General features: G+C 42.7%; 1 protein-coding gene and 1 long non-coding RNA gene across 4 annotated transcripts in view; both read left to right on the top strand.

Moving 5' to 3' along the window:
- The window catches only part of LOC103220189 (uncharacterized), a 145,891-nt gene extending 144,885 nt beyond the window's left edge, over nucleotides 1-1,006 (top strand). The window contains exon 5 of the long non-coding RNA XR_492276.3: nucleotides 590-1,006. This is a non-coding gene — a long non-coding RNA (uncharacterized lncRNA). The remainder of the gene's footprint in view (nucleotides 1-589) is intronic.
- Nucleotides 1,007-7,178: 6,172 nt separating this feature from the next.
- Nucleotides 7,179-18,282, top strand: part of XPO1 (exportin 1) — a 60,321-nt gene continuing 49,217 nt past the window's right edge. For 2 of the 3 annotated variants that reach the window (XM_038007006.2, XM_007970499.3), the window contains exons 1-2: nucleotides 7,179-7,961; nucleotides 11,599-11,730. In XM_038007006.2, the coding sequence (XP_037862934.1) occupies nucleotides 11,605-11,730 (126 nt within the window). In that variant the 5' untranslated portion in view covers nucleotides 7,179-7,961; nucleotides 11,599-11,604. The remainder of the gene's footprint in view (nucleotides 7,962-11,598; nucleotides 11,731-18,282) is intronic. The other variant, XM_073023029.1, reaches the window with a different exon arrangement.

Genomic DNA, 18,282 nt, shown 5'->3' with positions numbered 1-18,282 from the left:
GCTACTCAGGAGACTGAGGCAGGAGAGTCGCTTGAACCCAGGAGGTGGAGGTTTCAGTGAGCCAAGATTATGCCATTGAACTCCAGCCTGGGTGACAGAGCAAGACTCCGTCTGAAAAAAAAAAAAAAAAACAGTGTGGAATATGTCATGTAATTTATTGAACACTGTATGGGGACTCAAAGTACAGTTTCTACTGAATGGAAATTACTTCTATACCCCATCATAGAGGTGAAAAATTGTGTCACACCATCCAAAGTTAGGGTCAGGGATCCTTTATACATATATATCATTTTACTTTTTTTTTTAGCTAACTGGCATACACTTTCATCTACGGGGATTCAACTGCTGAAATTACGACTGTAATGGCTCATATATTTATGTAATATTTTTCATTTCACTTTTCATGTTAAAAGTGTTTTAAATATTGAAAATCTTCAGATTCTAGTAACATTACGAATAAAGAGTTGTACTGCCAAATAATGCTATACCACTCTTAAGAAAATATTTCATGAACTGTGGCAATTTTCAGTGCCTGGGCAAATGTTATACCAGTTATTGAAATAAATTTTTTACTTTTGCATTTCCCTAGGTAAAGATAATAGGATTGAGCACGACGACTCATGCCTGTAATCCCAGCACTTTGGGAGGCCCAAGCAGGTGAACTGCTTGAGCCCAGGAGTTCGAGGCCAGTCTGGGCAACATGGCAAAACCCTGTCTCTACAAAAAATACAAAAATTAGCTGGGTGTAATTGCATGCACCTGTAGTCCCAGCTACTTGGGAGGCTGATGGGGAAGGATTGCTTGAGCCTGGGAGGTTGAGGCTGCAGTAAGCTGTGGTTGTGTCACAGCACTCCCAGCCTGGTTGATAGAGTGAGAGCCCTATCTCAAAAAAAGAAAAAGAAAAAAAGACAATAGCATGGTTAAATAAATATTAAATAAATAAGTAGTAGTGAATCGAATTTCTTTTACTTAATATTCTGGAATTTATATTTGAATAGAAAGGAAGGGAAAGAAATAAAAACTAAAAGTTTATTCCTTCTAGGAAACTACTTCACATTTCATTCATTCAATTAGGTTATTAATTATTTTCTGGGATATCCTTGAATTCTTTTCATTTTATTCTCAAATACCTTAACTTTCTGTATTTATTTCCTCATCTTAAAATGGCAATAATAATGACTACGTCATTGGACTGTTGTGAAAATTAAATGAATAGATATTATAACATGTTTAGAAAAGTTCCTGGCACAGGACGGGCGTGGTGGCTCACACCTGTAATCCCAGCAGTTTGGGAGGCCGAGGTGGGTGTATCACGAGGTCAGGAGATCAAGACCATCCTGGCTAACGCGGTGAAATCCTGTCTCTACTAAAAAAATACAAAAAATTAGCCAGGCGTGGTGGCAGGTGCCTGTAGTCCCATCTACTCGGGAGGCTGAGGCAGGAGAAAAGCGTGAACCCAGGAGGCAGAACTTACAGTGAGCCAAGATCGCGCCACTGCACTCCAGCCTGGGTGACAGAGCGAGATTCCATCTCAAAAGAAAAAAGAAGAAGAAAAGAAAAAAAAAAAAAGAAAAAAAAGAAAGTTCCTGGCACATAATAAGTGCCCAATAAATGTTAGCTATTATAATTACCTTCACCTCCTCATCTGTCTGGGCTTATAGTCTATCTGCTATTTGATCTGACATTCTCAATAAGCACGTAGAAACCAGCTTGAAATGGTTTAAACATAATACCACCTGAAAGCAGGGAAAGTACTGAGAATTTGCTATTAATGCATTTATGATGATGATTTGATCTCTTCAGAGAGGAATTTCTTCAGCTCTAAAAATACATTTTAAAACATCTCCCAGGGCTGGGCCCTGGGGCTCATGCCTATAATCCCAGCACTTTGGGAGGCCAAGGCTGGAGGATTGCTTGAACTCACAAGTTTGAGACCAGCCTCAGCAACATGGTGAGACCCTGTTGCTACAGAAAATAAAACAAATTATCTGGGTGCAGTGGTGCACACCTGCAGTCTCAGCTACTCAGGAGGCTGAAGCAGGAGGACCACTTGGAGCCAGGGAGGTTGAGGCTTCAGTGAATTGTGATTGTGCCACTGTACTCCAGCCTGGGTGACAGAACGAGCCCCTGCCTCAAAAATAAATATATAAAAATAAAAATAAAAGCAGCACTGACCTTGTTGAGGTACAGTGTACTTGCTCATGTACTCGTTTTCTCTCGCTCTCTCTTCTCCCCTTTATTGGGCTAGGATAATTTAAAATATTTATAAATAGATCAGAGTTTCTCAATCTCTGCATATTGACATCGTAGGCTTCTCATTCTTTGACATAGGGGGCTATCCTATGCATTGCAGTATGTTTCACAGCACTCCTGGCCTCTGCCACTAGATGTCTATGGCACCCCCTCCCCAACCAGCTGCAAGAACCAAAAGTGTTTCCATGTTAGCTGTTATTATACTTCTGATATACTTCACCTTCTGATCTACCTGTAGTGTGCTCTCATTCTGACATTAGCTGACAGTGTTGTTTTGATAGACAACACTTAATTGCTAAATGTCTTCGGCAGGGGGGAACTGCCCTCAGTTTGAGAACTACTGAAATAGATTCACTGACTTTGCTGTAGATTCTTCATTTTTTTCTAGTCAGAGCACCTGATAAGACAGGGTTTTTTCTGATTTTTCTCTTTTTTTCTTTTATTTTTCACATTTTTCCATGACTCCCTATACCATTTTTCTTTTTTTTAAAGACAGTCTTGCTCTGCTGCACAGGCTGGAGTGCAGTGGCTTGATTATAGCTCATCGTAGCCTGACTCCTGGGCTCAGGGGATCCCCCTGCCTCAGTCTCTTGAGTAGCTAAGACACAGGTATGCGTCATCATGCCTGGGTTAATTTTTTTAGTTTTGTAGAGCCAAAGTCTTATTTATGTTGCCCAGGCTGGTCTTGAACTCCTGGCCTCAAATGATCTCCCATAATAGTCTCCCAAAGCACTGATATTACAGGCATGTGCCACCACATCTGGCTAATTTTTTGTATTTTTGTAGAGATGGGATTTCACCATGTTGGCCAGGCTGGTCTCAAACTTCTGACCTCAGGTAATCTGCCCACCTCAGCCTCCCAAAGTCCTGGGATCACAGGCCTGAGCCACCTCACCCAGCTCATTTTATTTTTATTTATTTATTTATTTATTTATTTTATTTATTTTATTATTATTATTTTTTGAGACAGAGTCTCACTCCGTCACCAGGCCGCAGTGCAGTGGCATGATCTCAGCTTACTGCAACCTCTGACTCCCTGGTTCAAGCGATTCTCCTGCCTCAGCGTCCCGAGTAGCTGGGATTACAGGCACGCACCACCACGCCCAGCTACTTTTTGTATTTTTAGTAAAGACAGGGTTTCACCATGTTGGCCAGGATGGTCTTGAACTCCTGACCTCGTGAGCCACCCGCCTTGGTCTCCCAAAGTGCTGGGATTACAGGCCTGAGCCACCACCATGCCTGGCCCATAATGAGATGTTTTTGTGCAAGAAAGAAATGGCGTATCTTTTCAACCCACAGGTATCAACTTTAGTTTCCCTACTCTATTTTGCTTCTTATATATTGCAATGGACTGAATGTTTGTGTTCCCTGAAAACTAGTATGTTGAAATCCTAAACCCTAATGTGATGGTATTAGGAGATATGGCCTTTGGGAGATCAGTAGATCATGAGGGTGGGGTCCTCATGAATGAGGTTAGCGCTCTTTTATAAAAGAGACCCCCGAAAGCTCTCTAGCCATTTTTTTCCCCTTCACAAGAAAGTATAGGAAGAAGTCACCGGTCTGCAACCCTGAAAAGGGCCTTTGCCAGAACCTAAACCATGCTGACACTCTGGCCTCACACTTCCAGCCTCCAGTATTGTGAGAAATAAATGTTGTTTAAGCTACCCAGACTATGGTACTTTGTTACAGCAGCCTAAACTGACAGTTGCAGCAGACATATAACCCCATGTCATTATTTTTATTTTTGGCCTAGAAGTACTTCAAACAAAACAGCTATAGCTTCCTCTGTCCTGTCTGAGAATGGTCCAAGTTAAGTGATATACTTCTCTCATTTCTCCATGAGTAAGAGAATCTTGGGATCCATTGTTGAATGTCACCTCGTAGAAGAACTGTACAGATTTCTCAGACTATCAAACTGTATCTCCTAGATTTAGCAGCTTTGTCACATACTTTTTCACTATGTTCTCAAAAGGCAGCAACTCACCTGCAGACAACTGCTAATTCTGCTCCTGATTGACTTGAGGCTTCACAGACTGTACGTAGATTATTCACTGACAGAATACTCATAATTTTCTATAAACATTCTCCACACTAAATTGAGCTTGATAGAAATAGGGGTGCAACCCAGACTTTATCTTCCCAGGTCAAGTTTTTCTTGAAATGAGTATCCTGACTGGGCAAGGTGGCTCAGGCCTACAATCCCAGCACTCTGTGAGGCTGAAGCAGGAGGATCGCTTGCCTACAGGAGTTTGAGATCAGCCTGGGTAACATGGGAAAACCCCTTTTCTACAAAAAAAAAAAAAAAAAAATACACACACATATATATACACACAAAACTAGCTAGGCATGTTGGCATGTGTCTATAGTCCCAGCTACTCAGATGGCTGAGTCAGGGAGGATCCTTTCAGCCTGGGAGAGACACAGTGAGACACTTTTTCCAAAAAAAAAAAAGGGGGGGATCCTTTCTCTCTCACCCTGTTTTAGCATCATACACAATCATACTTTTGCCGGCGTTAGATTGGTAATTTTTTTTTGAGACAGGGTCTCGCTCTATCACCCAGGCTGGAGTGTACAGTGGCATGATGGCATCATCACAGCTCACGCAGCCTCAAACTCTCGGGCTCAAGTGATCCTTTCACCTCAGCCTCCTGAGTAGCTGAGATTACAGGCGCATGCCACTATGCCCAGCTAATTATTGTATTTTTGGTAGAGACCACGTTTAGCCATGTTGCCTAGGCTGGTCTTGAACTTCTGGGCTCAAGCGATCCTCCCACCTTGGCCTCCCAAAATGCTGGGATTACAGGCCTATGGTAAAATTGATTTTGTTATATGTCCTTCTAGGGTTTTTTTGTTGTTTGTTTTGAGGAGTCCCATTCTGTTGTCCAGGCTGAACTGCAGTAGCGTGATCTTGGCTCACTGCAGCCTCTGCCTCCCAGGTTCCAGCCATTCTCCTGCCTTAACCTCCCGAGTAGCTGGGATTACAAGTACCCACCACCACGCCAGGTTAATTTTTGTTATCTTCAGTAGAGAGGGGTTTCACCATGTTGGCCAGGCTGGTCTTGAACTCCTGACCTCAAGTGATCTGCCCAGCTCCGCCTCCCAAAGTGCTGGGATAACAGGCATGAACCACCATGCCTGGCCTATCCTTGTGTTTAAAGTCGCAGTTTCCAAGATCCTCTCCATGACCATGTTAAGTGAAGATTTACTGTATTTGCATATGCTGTATTTGTAAACTTCCCGTTACACTTCAGTCTCTAGATTGCTTATAATAGCTTATATGATGTAAACTTTAAATCATCTCTACATTGCTTATAATGCCTTATACAATGTAAATGCTATATAAATATACTGCATTGCATTTTATTTTGTATTATTTTTATTGTATTATTTTTTAAATATTTTCCACCCAGGGCTGGTTGAAATTGGGATGGGGAACCCACGGATAGAGGGCCAACTGTACATCACTTATCATACATAGTACTTCATATATGAATGTATATATGTATATAAAATGGCTTGATATTATTCATTTATGTAATGAATAAAAACTTAGGTCTGAAAATCATCCAAAATCATTCTGGTGCATCTAAACATTGAGTTGTTGGGTTTTTCTTTATTGGAGGGGGAGTTAGAATAAGTGGTGCTTTGAAGTTAGTCATAGTCCATCGTGAACGAACATTTGCTAAAGAAAATTGTATTACTTCAATAAACCATTTATCTACCTCTTGGTGGCACAAACGGCCTAGTAAATTTTGGTGGGCTATTTGCTCTTAAGCAAAGAACAATCTGTAAAGCTGATTTGGAGGACGCTTGGGAACAAACAAGAGACGCAACCACGTGAAAGACAACGTGCATGTGACTTTCACAGAAAATACTATTTGGTGATGATTTAGTACGTGAAGTGCCGCTAGGGTGAAAGGAAAATCTGAGTGTTGCAGATCAAGGGCACCAGGTGGGATGTAGTTGGCATGCAAGCTCACCCAGCCAAAACATGCGCTGTCAAACCAATCACCTGGAATTACAATGTTTTGGTTTTCAGGAAAGGTTGGTTGTCGAAGCGGCCAAATTCCAGCCTGGGGAGACAGAGTTGAAATTTTAAGACTTTCCCAAGAAATATTTCGATATATTTTCCGAGACCCTGAGAAGATCACGAGGCGCCAAGAATGCACGCCCTGCGCCTCAACCCAACCTCTCTCTCAGCTACCTGGCACAACCCAGGCCTCTAAAACGGATTAGAGGTCTGGGGCCTACAATTGGCCTCGGAAGTGTTCCTTTCCCTCCTTTCTCCACCCCTCCGAGAGTTCAAAACAACTGGGTGTGCCATCCCTTTTCCGAACGCATCCCCCATTTGAGGGGCGGATCCTAATTCCCGCGGGCTCAGGCCCCCGCAGCTTGGCGGGAGCCGGTGGGGGCGGGCCGGCCGAGTCCGGGAAAAGCAGATCGAACACCGCCGCGCGCCGCGATCAAACTCGCGCCGCCACTAGCTCACGAGCTGCGCCCCACCCTCTCCGTCACCGAAGGCGCCCAGCCAATGAGCGGGCGGGAAAGGCCGGGCCTGCGAACTAGGCACTGGGAGGGTGAGGGCCGCAGGGGGAAGGGAAGTCGAGAGCTCGAGGGCGGGCTGCCCTTGATTGACAGCTCGTTCGAACGAATCCTCCACGCGGCTTTCCTTCGCTCTCTTTTCTACTCAGCCCTGCTCTTCGTCCCACCTCCTCCTCCTCCACCCCTCTCCTCTTGCCTTTCGACCCTCCCCACTTCCCCTCCCCCACTCTGCGGGCAAATCGCTGCTGAAAAGAGGCGGGGGCCGAAGCGGCGGGCTCGTGTGGAGCCTTGAGGTGGGATTGACTGGCGCTCAGGCCAATGAGAGATAGGCTCATGGCACGGCTGTAGCTGGAACTGACCAATAGGAGGGCGGGCTGGGGGCGGAGGCCCAGGTTCCAAACGCTCCGCGGCGCCATGGGCTGAAAACTCAACCGAGATGGAATCTCCCAGTCTGAACCGGTTTCAACCGGTTCCGAGTTTGAGGCACTAGGAGGAGGGGGAGAAGCGGCTGCAGCGGCCGCGGCAGGAGCAGCGGGAGCTACAGCATCAGCAAGAGCAACAGTAGCTACAGCCCCGGCGGCGGTGCCTGTTCCAGTCTTTGCTGCTGCAGTCCGTGCAACCACCCAGAGGGGGAGGGGGGAACCACCAGTCGCTGAGGAGCGAGAGAAGGGGGGAAAGTTTAGGCGAGCCTGGGGGGGGCCCAGCGCCGGAGCCGCGTGAGAGAGGGAGCCGTGTTTTGGTAGGGGGGAGTCGGACTGCAACTGGCAGCAGAGCGTCCCCCCGGCCGTGTGGACTCTACACCCCCTACTCCTGCCGCTTCTGCTGCTGCCTGTGGCTGGAGGGTCCCCCTGGGGCTGAATCTTTGGGACTTGACCCGGTTCCCTCCCCCTTCCCTCACTCCCCAGCCGGGCGGGAGCATTTATTCCCCAGATTAATTCCCCTTCTTTTTTGGGGGGCGGGTGGGTGTGTGTGTTGGGGGGAAGCGTCCCTGAAATAGTAAATATTATTGAGCTCTTTTTGCCCTTTTCCTCTCCGTTTTTTTAATTTCCTTTTTTAAGGTGGGAAAACTGTGAAACCCACCTTGATTCGTCCCCTCTCCCCCTCCCCACCTTCCCTGGCCCTAATCCCCCGACAAGGAAGGAAGGAGCAGTTGGTTCAATCTCTGGGTAAGTCGACTGTGTCTTTGGGGCCGAGGGTCGGGCGGCGGCGCGGCCGGGCGGGAGGAGGCCAGCGTGGGGCGCGGCGGTCGCGGGAAGCGAGCCCAGGAGGCGGCGGGCGGGCCGGGGGCGCGCCGGGCCCACAGCGGAGCCTGCGATTGAATGGAGCCGCTTTTGCCGCTGGGGGATGGAGGCGGGGAGGCGGCCGCGGGAGGGGAGCGCTTGCTGGGTCATTCGCGTGTGCGGGTGGCGGTGGAGGAAGGCGAGGAGCGTGATAGTGAAGCGGGGCCCCGCGCGGGGTGGAAGGGCTTCCCCAGCCCCACGGGCTGGGGAGAAGTTGGGGTGATTTCAGGAACATCTCTGTAAATTATTAGGAGTGGAAGTTTCCAGAAATATTTAGTGCAGCAGCATTGAAACGTCCGCCTGCATCACGTGGCCCCCTCGGTGGAGAGCTTGGGATGGGGGAGGGAGGGGCTGCCGACTCCCTGTTCCTCCAGCAAGGAAACTCGAAAGCTCTCCGGTTTTTTGCAGAGTGGCATGTGAAGTAGGAAAGATGAATTTTTCAGGGGCCTGCACATGGGATTCCGTCTTGTAGTTCCTTTTCAGGGGTTTGAGTGTGATAAGTTGGTTAAACCATTTACTGCTGGCCTCGTACAGTGGAGGATGCCCTGATTCTCCTTCATTCCGATATCTGAGTTTGGGTTGGGTGGGGGGAAGTGGTGTAGTAGAGGAAGCATTCAGTACTGGCTCAGCCCGGACCTCCTCTGATCACGCCGAGGCCATGCTGCATAGAGAAAGGGGCGTTGAACTTAAGGCGCCTGGTCTAAATGCCTCCTCCGAGTATGGGCGGGGTGAGTGCGTGCTCCCGTGTGCTATAGTTAGAAGGGCTGCAAATCGGTTCGGGTGGGAAGCCAGGGGAGGGCGGGCCCTAGTGAGGTGTGTTTCTCCTGAATGAAGCAGGCGGTTGCCCACACACCTAAGGAGCAGTCAGTCTTTCGCCTTGTAGCGACTTGTTTTTTTTTTCACCTAGTGTGAAGTTATTAAGCAACGGTTGTGATTTCCTGGGTTTTGGATAGGAACTGGCATTGGGGGTCACTTGTAGAGTCACAACATTATCCATTAAGCTGGATAATCCCTAGTGTATGTTATCCAGTGAGTGGATTTTAGGATTGAAGAGCCCAACGGGAATGAGCGTTCGTGGTTACACCTCTCCCTCTTTGACTTGTTTGCTGTCTGATTGTGTATCTTAAGTGTGGGACGCTGCTGTTAGTGGAAAGAATGTTTTGGAAGCGGCTTGATTTGGGGGACTAAATGTGCTTGGCATTGACCACAAAGCCGCCATTTCTGTACTATGTACAGTTCAAGAATAGGTAGGTCATTTCGAAGACAGCCGCTAGTTCTAAGGATGGCAAACTACTGTATTTAAATCCTTCTATTCTAAATCTCGTTTTTCACATCAGTCTAGTTCGGAGAATTCTATAAGGACAGTGTATTTGAAAGTGAAACTTGGAAGAGTCATTTTCTTAATCCTTTTTTGTTTTGGCATTAAACTATTGTAGGAGTAAATAGGTGAAAAGTTTGTTCAATATTTAACCGAAATATTTGAAAACTTCTGATACGTAGATCTTGATGCTTTGTGGACATTGCTTTTAAGCCTCAAATAATTAAGATTGTTCTGATCTTTTAAATTTTATAGTAGTTGAAGGTGGAGAGTTTACACATTCATTTGTGGAATATATATTTCCTCTCAGTTTTTAGATCTTAAAGGGTTTTTTTTGTGGTGTGTAACAAGTATCCTGCTGTTTAAAAAAGTTTGTTTAATGCCTACTACAAAATATTTTGAAGTCTAATAATGGACCAATTCTTGAACTCCTAATTTCTTGAGTTTCACATTATTTTTACATCATGTCAGTCATAGGTGACTCATTTTTTGGAGTTCTAATCTGTTGTAACAGACGTTATATTTAAATAATACATTTGCATTAAAATTGAAATTGCTGCCATTATTGTTATGGACATTTTTAAGCTGTTATAAAATAGCCAGGAATTAACGCCTTTTTTTCCCCCCTGCCAAGCTAGTTTGTCCAAATACAGTGTAAAGAAATTAGCTACTCATTTTCTGGTCCACGAAAGTTCCTAAAATGGGAAGAAGCGGAGATCTGACCTTGTTAGTTCTAAATACACTAAACCGGGGGTGCCATGGATGGCTTTCAGGATGTCCTGAATCCTCTATAATTGTATACAAAATCATGAGTTTTTAAAAACTAGGTTAGAGCTATTGGTTCCTCAGAGTCTCAGGCATCTTAGACCCCAAAAAAGGTTAAGGACTACTGGCTTAACCAGTTAGGTTTGAGTGGCATTGGCTTTGAAGAAAAGCAGAGGAAAGATATTTTTTATAATTCTGGGCAACAAAAAGTTGGATGTGTGCCAGCATCTTAGAGTAGAATCCTCTTAAAAGAATAGCATTGCATATGAACTAGTAGGTTTTAACCAGTACATATTTTGGCGAAGTAGCTCATTTTTCTCTTAGAATTCTTTTTTATTTGGGAATGGGCAGGCTTTTACAGCTTTTAACTTGCCAGTGAATCTTGTCAGGCATATTGCCCGTAAAGTTTTTTTTCCTAGATTATATATTCAGTAAATATGTTTGTAGATGTAATTTCAATCCCCCCAATTCATTGAGGGTTGAAACAATTTGAATGGTTTGAGTGTAGAAACTAAGTTATTTCTGTAGAGGCTAAGGGGATTTATACCAAGATATGTTAGACTTCTGGTTCCTGCTAACCATTGCTGTAGACGATAGGAATTACTGTATATCCATATTTTGATTTTTAACGTCATTCTGTCTTTGTTTGTTTGTTTGTTTTTTGAGATGGAGTCTCAATTCTGTTGCCCAGGCTGGAGTGGGGTGACGCATCTTGGCTCACTGCAACCTCCATCTCCTGGGTTCAAGCAGTTCTCCTGCCTCAGCCTCCCGAGTAGCTGGGATTACAGGCGCCTGCCTCCACGCCTGACTAATTTTTGTATTTTTAGTAGAGATGGGGTTTTGCCATTGTTGGCCAGGCTGGTCTGGAACTCTTGACCTCGGTGATCCGCCCACCTCGGCCTCCCAAAGTGCTGGGATTACAGGTGTGAGCCACTGCACTCAGCCCATTCTGTCTTTATAGAATTATTTTTATAAAGTTAAGATATTGTGAAGTGAGCTTTTACTGAGTTATCCAGAAGATCCTAGTTGGGAAGAAAAGAAAAACACATTCACTTGAACTTAATCCTACTTGCTTAAGAAGTTTGGATATCAAGATACTGAACTGTATCATGTTTTAGGACCATAAAATCCTAATAGTGGATGCATTTAAATAATAGGTTAGCATACTTTATAAATGTTAGTAGAATAGAAGAGTCTTTCTGGTGTATAAACAAAACACTAGAAAAGTTGAATGGACCGTAATAATTTATGTAATTATCAAATAGCTAAGTAATTTCAGCTTATGTTACTTGCTTTTACTATCTGTTTTTTGTAATTAAAGTCTCTAAAGTATTCATTAAAATATTTGTAATAACATGATTGAAGTAAAATAACTTGTAGGAAGTTTTTGATAATTCCAGAACTTCATAGGCAGCTTCAATGTTTTTTCTTTATTTTCAGTAATCTATGCCAGCAATTATGACAATGTTAGCAGACCATGCAGCTCGTCAGCTGCTCGATTTCAGCCAAAAACTGGATATCAACTTATTAGATAATGTGGTGAATTGCTTATACCATGGAGAAGGAGCCCAGGTAAAGTAGCCAACGAAAACTTTATAACATTTTGACAGTGTAACAGAGTTGTTGGGTTTAGAATAAAATTTTAAATTATCACCTTTAAAAAAGATATTCCATAGTTTATGTTAATTTGGAATTCTATATTAACCATAATAAGAATTGGTTTGGAGAAAAAAATTGCATAATGTTTGATATGGTTACATTGGGTTGTTTTGGAATACTATTCTTATACTTGTTCTGTCCTTAAGAGCCGAATGTTATTAAATACTTTGTAGGTATTAAAGGTTCTCTGTACTTTTATATATACTTAATATGTTTGGAGCTAATATGATTCTTCTACTTTTAAAACATTTACAGAGGTACTTCACAGATAATGTTTGTTTAATTAAAAACAGGAACACCAAGTATTTTTATGTTAGTTGAATTTCGTACACTTTTCTAAGTGGTACTGTTAATGTAGGGAATTATCTTGAACATAAACCATGCTTTGATCAGTTAAAGTTTTTCGCTTTTTTGAACCCAACTAAAAGGTGAAACAGAAATGTGTGTAAAATTTTAAATTGTATGTGTCACAAGAAAAAAAAACTTGATTTTTTACCTGTGGGGCCAAACTTTTTTTGTTGTTTTTTTTTTTTGAGACAGAGTCTTGCTCTGTGTCCCAGGCAGGAGTGCAGTGGCATGATCTCGGCTCACTGCAACCCCTGCCTCCTGGGTTCAAGTGATTGTCTTGCCTCAGCCTCCCTGGTAGCTGGGATTACAGACACACACCACTATGCCTGGCTAATTTTTGTATTTTTAGTAGAGACAGGGTTTCACCATGTTGGCCAGGCTAGTCTTGGAACTCCTGACCTCAGGTGATCCACCTGCCTCGGCCTCCCAAAGTGCTGGGATTACAGGCATGAGCCACCTTGCGCCAGCTCAAACATGTTTTTGAATGAGTAAAAAGTTCTGCAGTTGGGTCAGAGATCTTGTGGGGTTTTTTTGTTTTTTTTTCCTAAGATGGAGTCTCGTACTGTCACCAGGTTTGAGTGCAGTGGCACAATCTTGGTTCACTGCAACCTCCGCTTCCCAGATTCAAGCAGTTCTCCTGCCTCGGCCTCCCGAGTAGCTGGGACTACCGGCGCACTACCACGTCCAGCTAATTTTTTGTATTTTGGTAGAGATGGGTTTCATATTGGCCAGGATGGTCTCCATCTCCTGACCTCGTGATCCGCCTGCCTTGCCCTCCCAAAGTGTGGGGATTACAGGCGTGAGCCACCACACCTGTCCAGAAATCTTTTAAGGTAGTTTTGTTGCCAGAACAGTAGATTTCTGGTTAGATGAATGTTCAGCTAATAGATACGAGGTTACTTACATTGTCAAGATATTTGTATTTGCGTAATTAAGAAACTGAGTGCCATTACACTTTTTGAAAACATGTAAGATGGATATAGTACTATCTTTTATAGGTAGTCCAAAAAGCATCATGTATAAATGTTTCCATTCCCTTGTGAAATCTAACAGTACTGCTTTCACTATAGTGGAAACTTGAAAAAGGGCTGTGGAAGCTCTAAAAGCAGAAAACATTACTCTGCAGTGATTCTGTAAGCTTGTTAGTCCGGGTTTATACTCTTAGGGCATTTTGATCAGTACTTTATCTCCAAAAGCATTCTTGAAAAAATTATCCGTCAGTATTTATTATCCCTGTCATTTAGTTGTTACTCATGCTGTACATTCAATATGAAGCTTTAAGCTTCATTTCTTCTAGCATGGGTGCATAGAAAACAGCTGCTTTTGGAGGAAGCTATGAAAGTAAGGTTGGGTTCAATTTTGAGTATAATATTGGAAGCACAGGTCTGTAGCCATTGGGGAAAAAGGCATGTAATTTTTTCCACATAGATTCAGCTACTAATACTATTTAATCTTTGCACTAAGCTAGTTCACTACATCTAAAGATATGATAAATAAACCAACAGAGCAGTGTTCTTCATGGCTTATAACAGAATTAGTGGTAATTTTTATAATTGAGAATATATTACAGTAATACTGCTTTTAATAATGTTTCATAAGTATTAAGAAATTTAATGGTTTGTTTTAAAATTGACTTCTTAATAAAAAGTAGATTAAGAAAAGTGTTTCTGGCTGGGCACGGTGGCTCAAGCCTGTAATCCCAGCACTTTGGGAGGCCGAGATGGGCGGATCAGGAGGTCAGGAGATCGAGACCATCTTGGCTAACCCGGTGAAACCCCGTCTCTACTAAAAAATACAAAAAACTAGCCGGGCGCGGTGGCGGGCGCATATAGTCCCAGCTACTTGGGAGGCTGGGGCAGGAGAATGACGTGAACCCGGGAGGCGGAGCTTGCAGTGAGCTGAGATCTGGCCACTGTACTCTAGCCTGGGCGACAGAGCAAGACTCTGTCTCAAAAAAAAAAAAAAGTGTTTCTAAATTTTTTTTTGTTTGTTTATAAGGACAATAGTTTAACTTTCCTTTTTTTGTTTATAAGGACAATAGGTTAACTTTCCCAAAGTAAAAGGATTTTGTCTGCAGTAGTTAATATATCATGTGACAATCAGTTGCGTAAAAATAACTAGCAAACTTATATTGTATTATAAATGAAGAAACAGATTTAGAGCTTAAAGCTGGTTAAGGAGTCCTTTTGGTCTCTAAAAGTCCTGTGTTGTTAGTTCAGTCTACTTTTTGTTTACCACCTCCTTGGGGGTCTTATTTCAAAGGAAAAGGAGTAGTAGCAGAGAGCTGCTGTGGTGGAAAACATGTTTTTAGTGTTAGATGTCTTAATTTGTTTCCTGGAAGCTCTCTCTAGTCATTGCTTAAGTCCCATGTACAAATGTGACCTGCCCTACAAGAGATTGGAGGGTTAGTAATGATGAGGTTTATAAAGCACCTATTACAGTGCTTGGTAGGTAGAAGACACTTTGTTTAAAGGATACATTTAGCAGTATAATGAAAATGATTTAGCATATGTGATACTCATTGCTTGAAATTAAAAAAAATTTTTGCTACTCATAAAATATGCACTAATAATGACAAGAAAAATTTATTATACTAATTAAGCTTTTAAAGTCAACTGGGAAGAAAGCTGTAGGTAGCCTTTTTTGTTTTTTTTTTTTAAGGAATGTGTAACTTGGGGAGGAGAAGAAATTATTTACAAGGGTGACTTTTAATCTGTAGACAACTTTTGCATACATGATTAGTATAGTAGGCTATTTAGCACTGTTACATTAGGACTACTCTCTGTTATAAGTATTTTTCTATTTTTAGCCAAGTAGACACCTAGAAAAAAGATACAGAAAGAGTTGGATGTTGTCTCCAATATTGTGTTCTGTTAAAGATCTTGAACTCTATTGCTTAGCAACTAAAATGCTTTCACCACTCAGTAGCACAAGGGAGATGCTAGGTTTTCTCTCTCTTTAGTTTGCTTTTGTGTCTTTTTTTTTAAACCTCTACTGGGGTTTTAAGTTTATAAAGAACATTATGTAAGAATGGTGGGATTAGAATACATTAGAATGCAAATACTAGAAGTAACATCGGAGAGTAAAATTACAACTAACAGGAAAGAAATGATTTATGTAGAGATTGAAGTGAGTGGTGATAGTGTGGGAAGTATTTGATTCTGTGTAGAATGCTTATCACTTCAAAGCATCTGACAAAATGGCAACTTGACCAAGTAACTTTTACTGTGTGAGGATCTTTGATACAACTTTTCCTCTAGTTAGATAAGGTTATCTAGCTAGATATTCTCAGGGAGAAGATCAAAACACTGCTAGAATGTGCTTTGGCCCTAGATAACTCAGATCATTATTCTTTCTGCCTTCTATAATTTCTCATATGACACATTATACCCATCAGTCCTTTAATGAAATCAAATAAAAATGTGTATAATTGTATTTTAAAATATACACATTAACTCTTCTAACCACAGACTCACAATGGAAGCAGGCATCTGATCTTTTCAGGTGACCACAGTGGTTCTGGTGGGTTTCTGGGTAGAGAACAACCATATAAGTTATTGAGTGTGTAGCGGTGTGTTTTGCTGATTGTGTATGGGATAGTCATGAATGTGGTATTATGTTTACTACCTGAGGAAAAGATCGTGGTTAAAATAAAGCATCAACGCCAGGATAAGCATATGATTTCTCTCTCTCTTTCTTTTTTTAAATGAGACAGAATCTTACTCTGTAGCCCAGGCTGGAGTGCAGTGGTGTGATCTCAGCTCACCACAACCTCTGCCTTCTGGGTCCTGGTTCAAGCAGTTCTCCTGCCTAGCCTCTCGAGTAACTGGGATTACAGGCACGCCCCACCATACCCAGCTAATTTTTGAATTTTTAGTAGAGATGGTGTTTCACCATGTTGGCCAGGCTGGTCTAAAACTCCTGACCTTATGATCCTCCCACTCGGCTTCCCAAAGTGCTAGGATTACAGGTCTGAGCCATGGTGCCCTACCAAGCATACGATTTTTTTAAAAAGACTAGAATAAAAGTCAGGCTAAAGATTATAAGGTATCTTTGTCGGAAATGGTTGTAAGAGTGCTTCCTACCCTGTTTTTGATGCTTTGTTGTTTATAACCACATAATTAAACCCATGATAAAGTATAAGAGAAAGGTAATTAACAGATTTTAAAGTCATCAAACCTTTTTCTTGCTCTGTCATACAGGCTGGAGCACAATGGCATGATCACAGCTCACTGCAGCCTTGACCTCCCAGGCTCAATCTTCCCACCTCAGCCTCCTGAGTAGCTGGGACCATAAGTGTATGTCCCACCACACCTGGCTCATTATTTTTTCTTTATTTCCCAAGCTGATCTTGAACTCCTGGGATTACAGACATGAGCCACCACACCTGGCCCAAACTTTTTGCTTACAACTTTTAATAGAAATAGGTAATAGGAAGGATCTAATTGAGTTATAAAAAAACCTTTAAAGATATAAAAATGAAAAGGATTAAGCCATTGCTTTTTGTCAGTAGAATTAAAAGCTGTTTGGTAAAAATACGTTAATGTTGTATGAAAAACTTATTGAAATGAAAAAACTATATAAAATGTTGACATGGCTGGATCTTAAAAACTGTCAAATGGAAAAAACTAATTGCAGAAAAGTTTCTTTTGTTTTGTTTTGTTTTTTTGGAGAGGGAGTCTCAGTCACCCAGGTTGGAGTGCACTGGGGCAATCTTGGCTCACTGCAACCTCCGCTCCTGGGTTCAAGCGATTCTCCTGCCTCAGCCTCCCGAGTAGCTGGGACTATAGGCACACACCACCATGCCCGGCTAATTTTTGTGTTTTCAGTAGAGATGGGGTTTCGCCATTTTGGTCAGGCTGGTCTCGAACTCCTGACCTCGTGATCCGCCCACCTCGGCCTCCCAAAGTGCAGGGATTACAGGCGTGAGCCACTGTGCCCAGCCTGAAAGATTTTTTAAGTATAAACATAAAATTTGGTAGCCATACAACCGTATTCATGAAATTTACACACATGCCATGAAAATGAGGACAGGAAAAGACAGACCAAGTTTATGAAAGTCATTACTTTTTAAAGAAGGAACAAAGGTGTACTCCCAGCAGTTTGGGAGGCTGAGGCGGGCAGATCACGAGGTGAGGAGTTTGAGACCAGCCTGGCCAACAGGGTGAAACCCTGTCTCTACTGAAAATACAAAAATTAGCCAGGCGTGCTGGCACGTGCCTGTAGTCCCAGCTACTCGAGAGGCTGAGGCAGGGGAATTGCTTGAACCCTGGAGGTGGAGGTTGCAGTGAGTTGAGATCCTGCCACTGCACTCCAGCCTCGGTGACAGAGTGAGACTTCAAGTAAAAAAAAAGAGAGAGTAAAAAGAAGGAACAAAGGAAGGAAATGGCACTAGGGAAAGGCACAAAGATGACTTTCATAAACTTTAGTTATTTTATGTTCAAAGAAAAACTGATACAAGCACAAGGTGATGGCTACATAGATTAGTATTTCTGCGTTTGCATGTTAAAAATATGAAAATAAAAACGGAAATCGTTTCCAAAACAAATATTTTATATATGAAATTAGTGAAATTTCAAAATGGAGAAAGGATGGTTACAATAAATTTTAAGAGCCCTTTTTAAAGAGCTCAAAGGGTATGTAAGTATTTGGGATTTGTGGTCTGTCTTAGACCTAGTTTTCAGTAGTCTTTCTATGAAATGTATTTTTGTAGTTAGAGAGCTCTTGGTAACTCTTCTAAAGCGGAGTGTCCTGCTACATTACATAACTTATCTAAGTAGATGTGCTTTTTTTGTTTTTCTAGAGGCAGAGTCTCTGCTCTGTCACCAGGCTGAAGTGCAGTGGCACCATGATAGCTCAATGCAGCCTTGATTTTCAGGGCTCAGGTGATCCTCCCACCTCAGCCTCCTGAGTAGCTAGGACTACAGGTGCAAGCCACCATGTGCAGCTTTTTTTTTTTTTTCCATTTTTGGAGAGTCATGGCCTCATTACATTGCCTGTCTCCTAGGCTGGCCAGCTGGTCTTGAACTCCTGACCTCAAGTGATCCTCCTGCCTCAGTCTCCCAAAGTATTGAGAGTACAGGCATGAACCACTGCAGCCGGCCTAGATAAGAATTT

Source organism: Chlorocebus sabaeus, chromosome 14, assembly GCF_047675955.1.
Source record: "Chlorocebus sabaeus isolate Y175 chromosome 14, mChlSab1.0.hap1, whole genome shotgun sequence".
Classification (NCBI taxonomy): domain Eukaryota; kingdom Metazoa; phylum Chordata; class Mammalia; order Primates; family Cercopithecidae; genus Chlorocebus; species Chlorocebus sabaeus.
The sequence above is the reverse complement of the archived record's forward strand: the minus strand, read 5'-3'. Positions and strand labels throughout refer to the sequence as shown.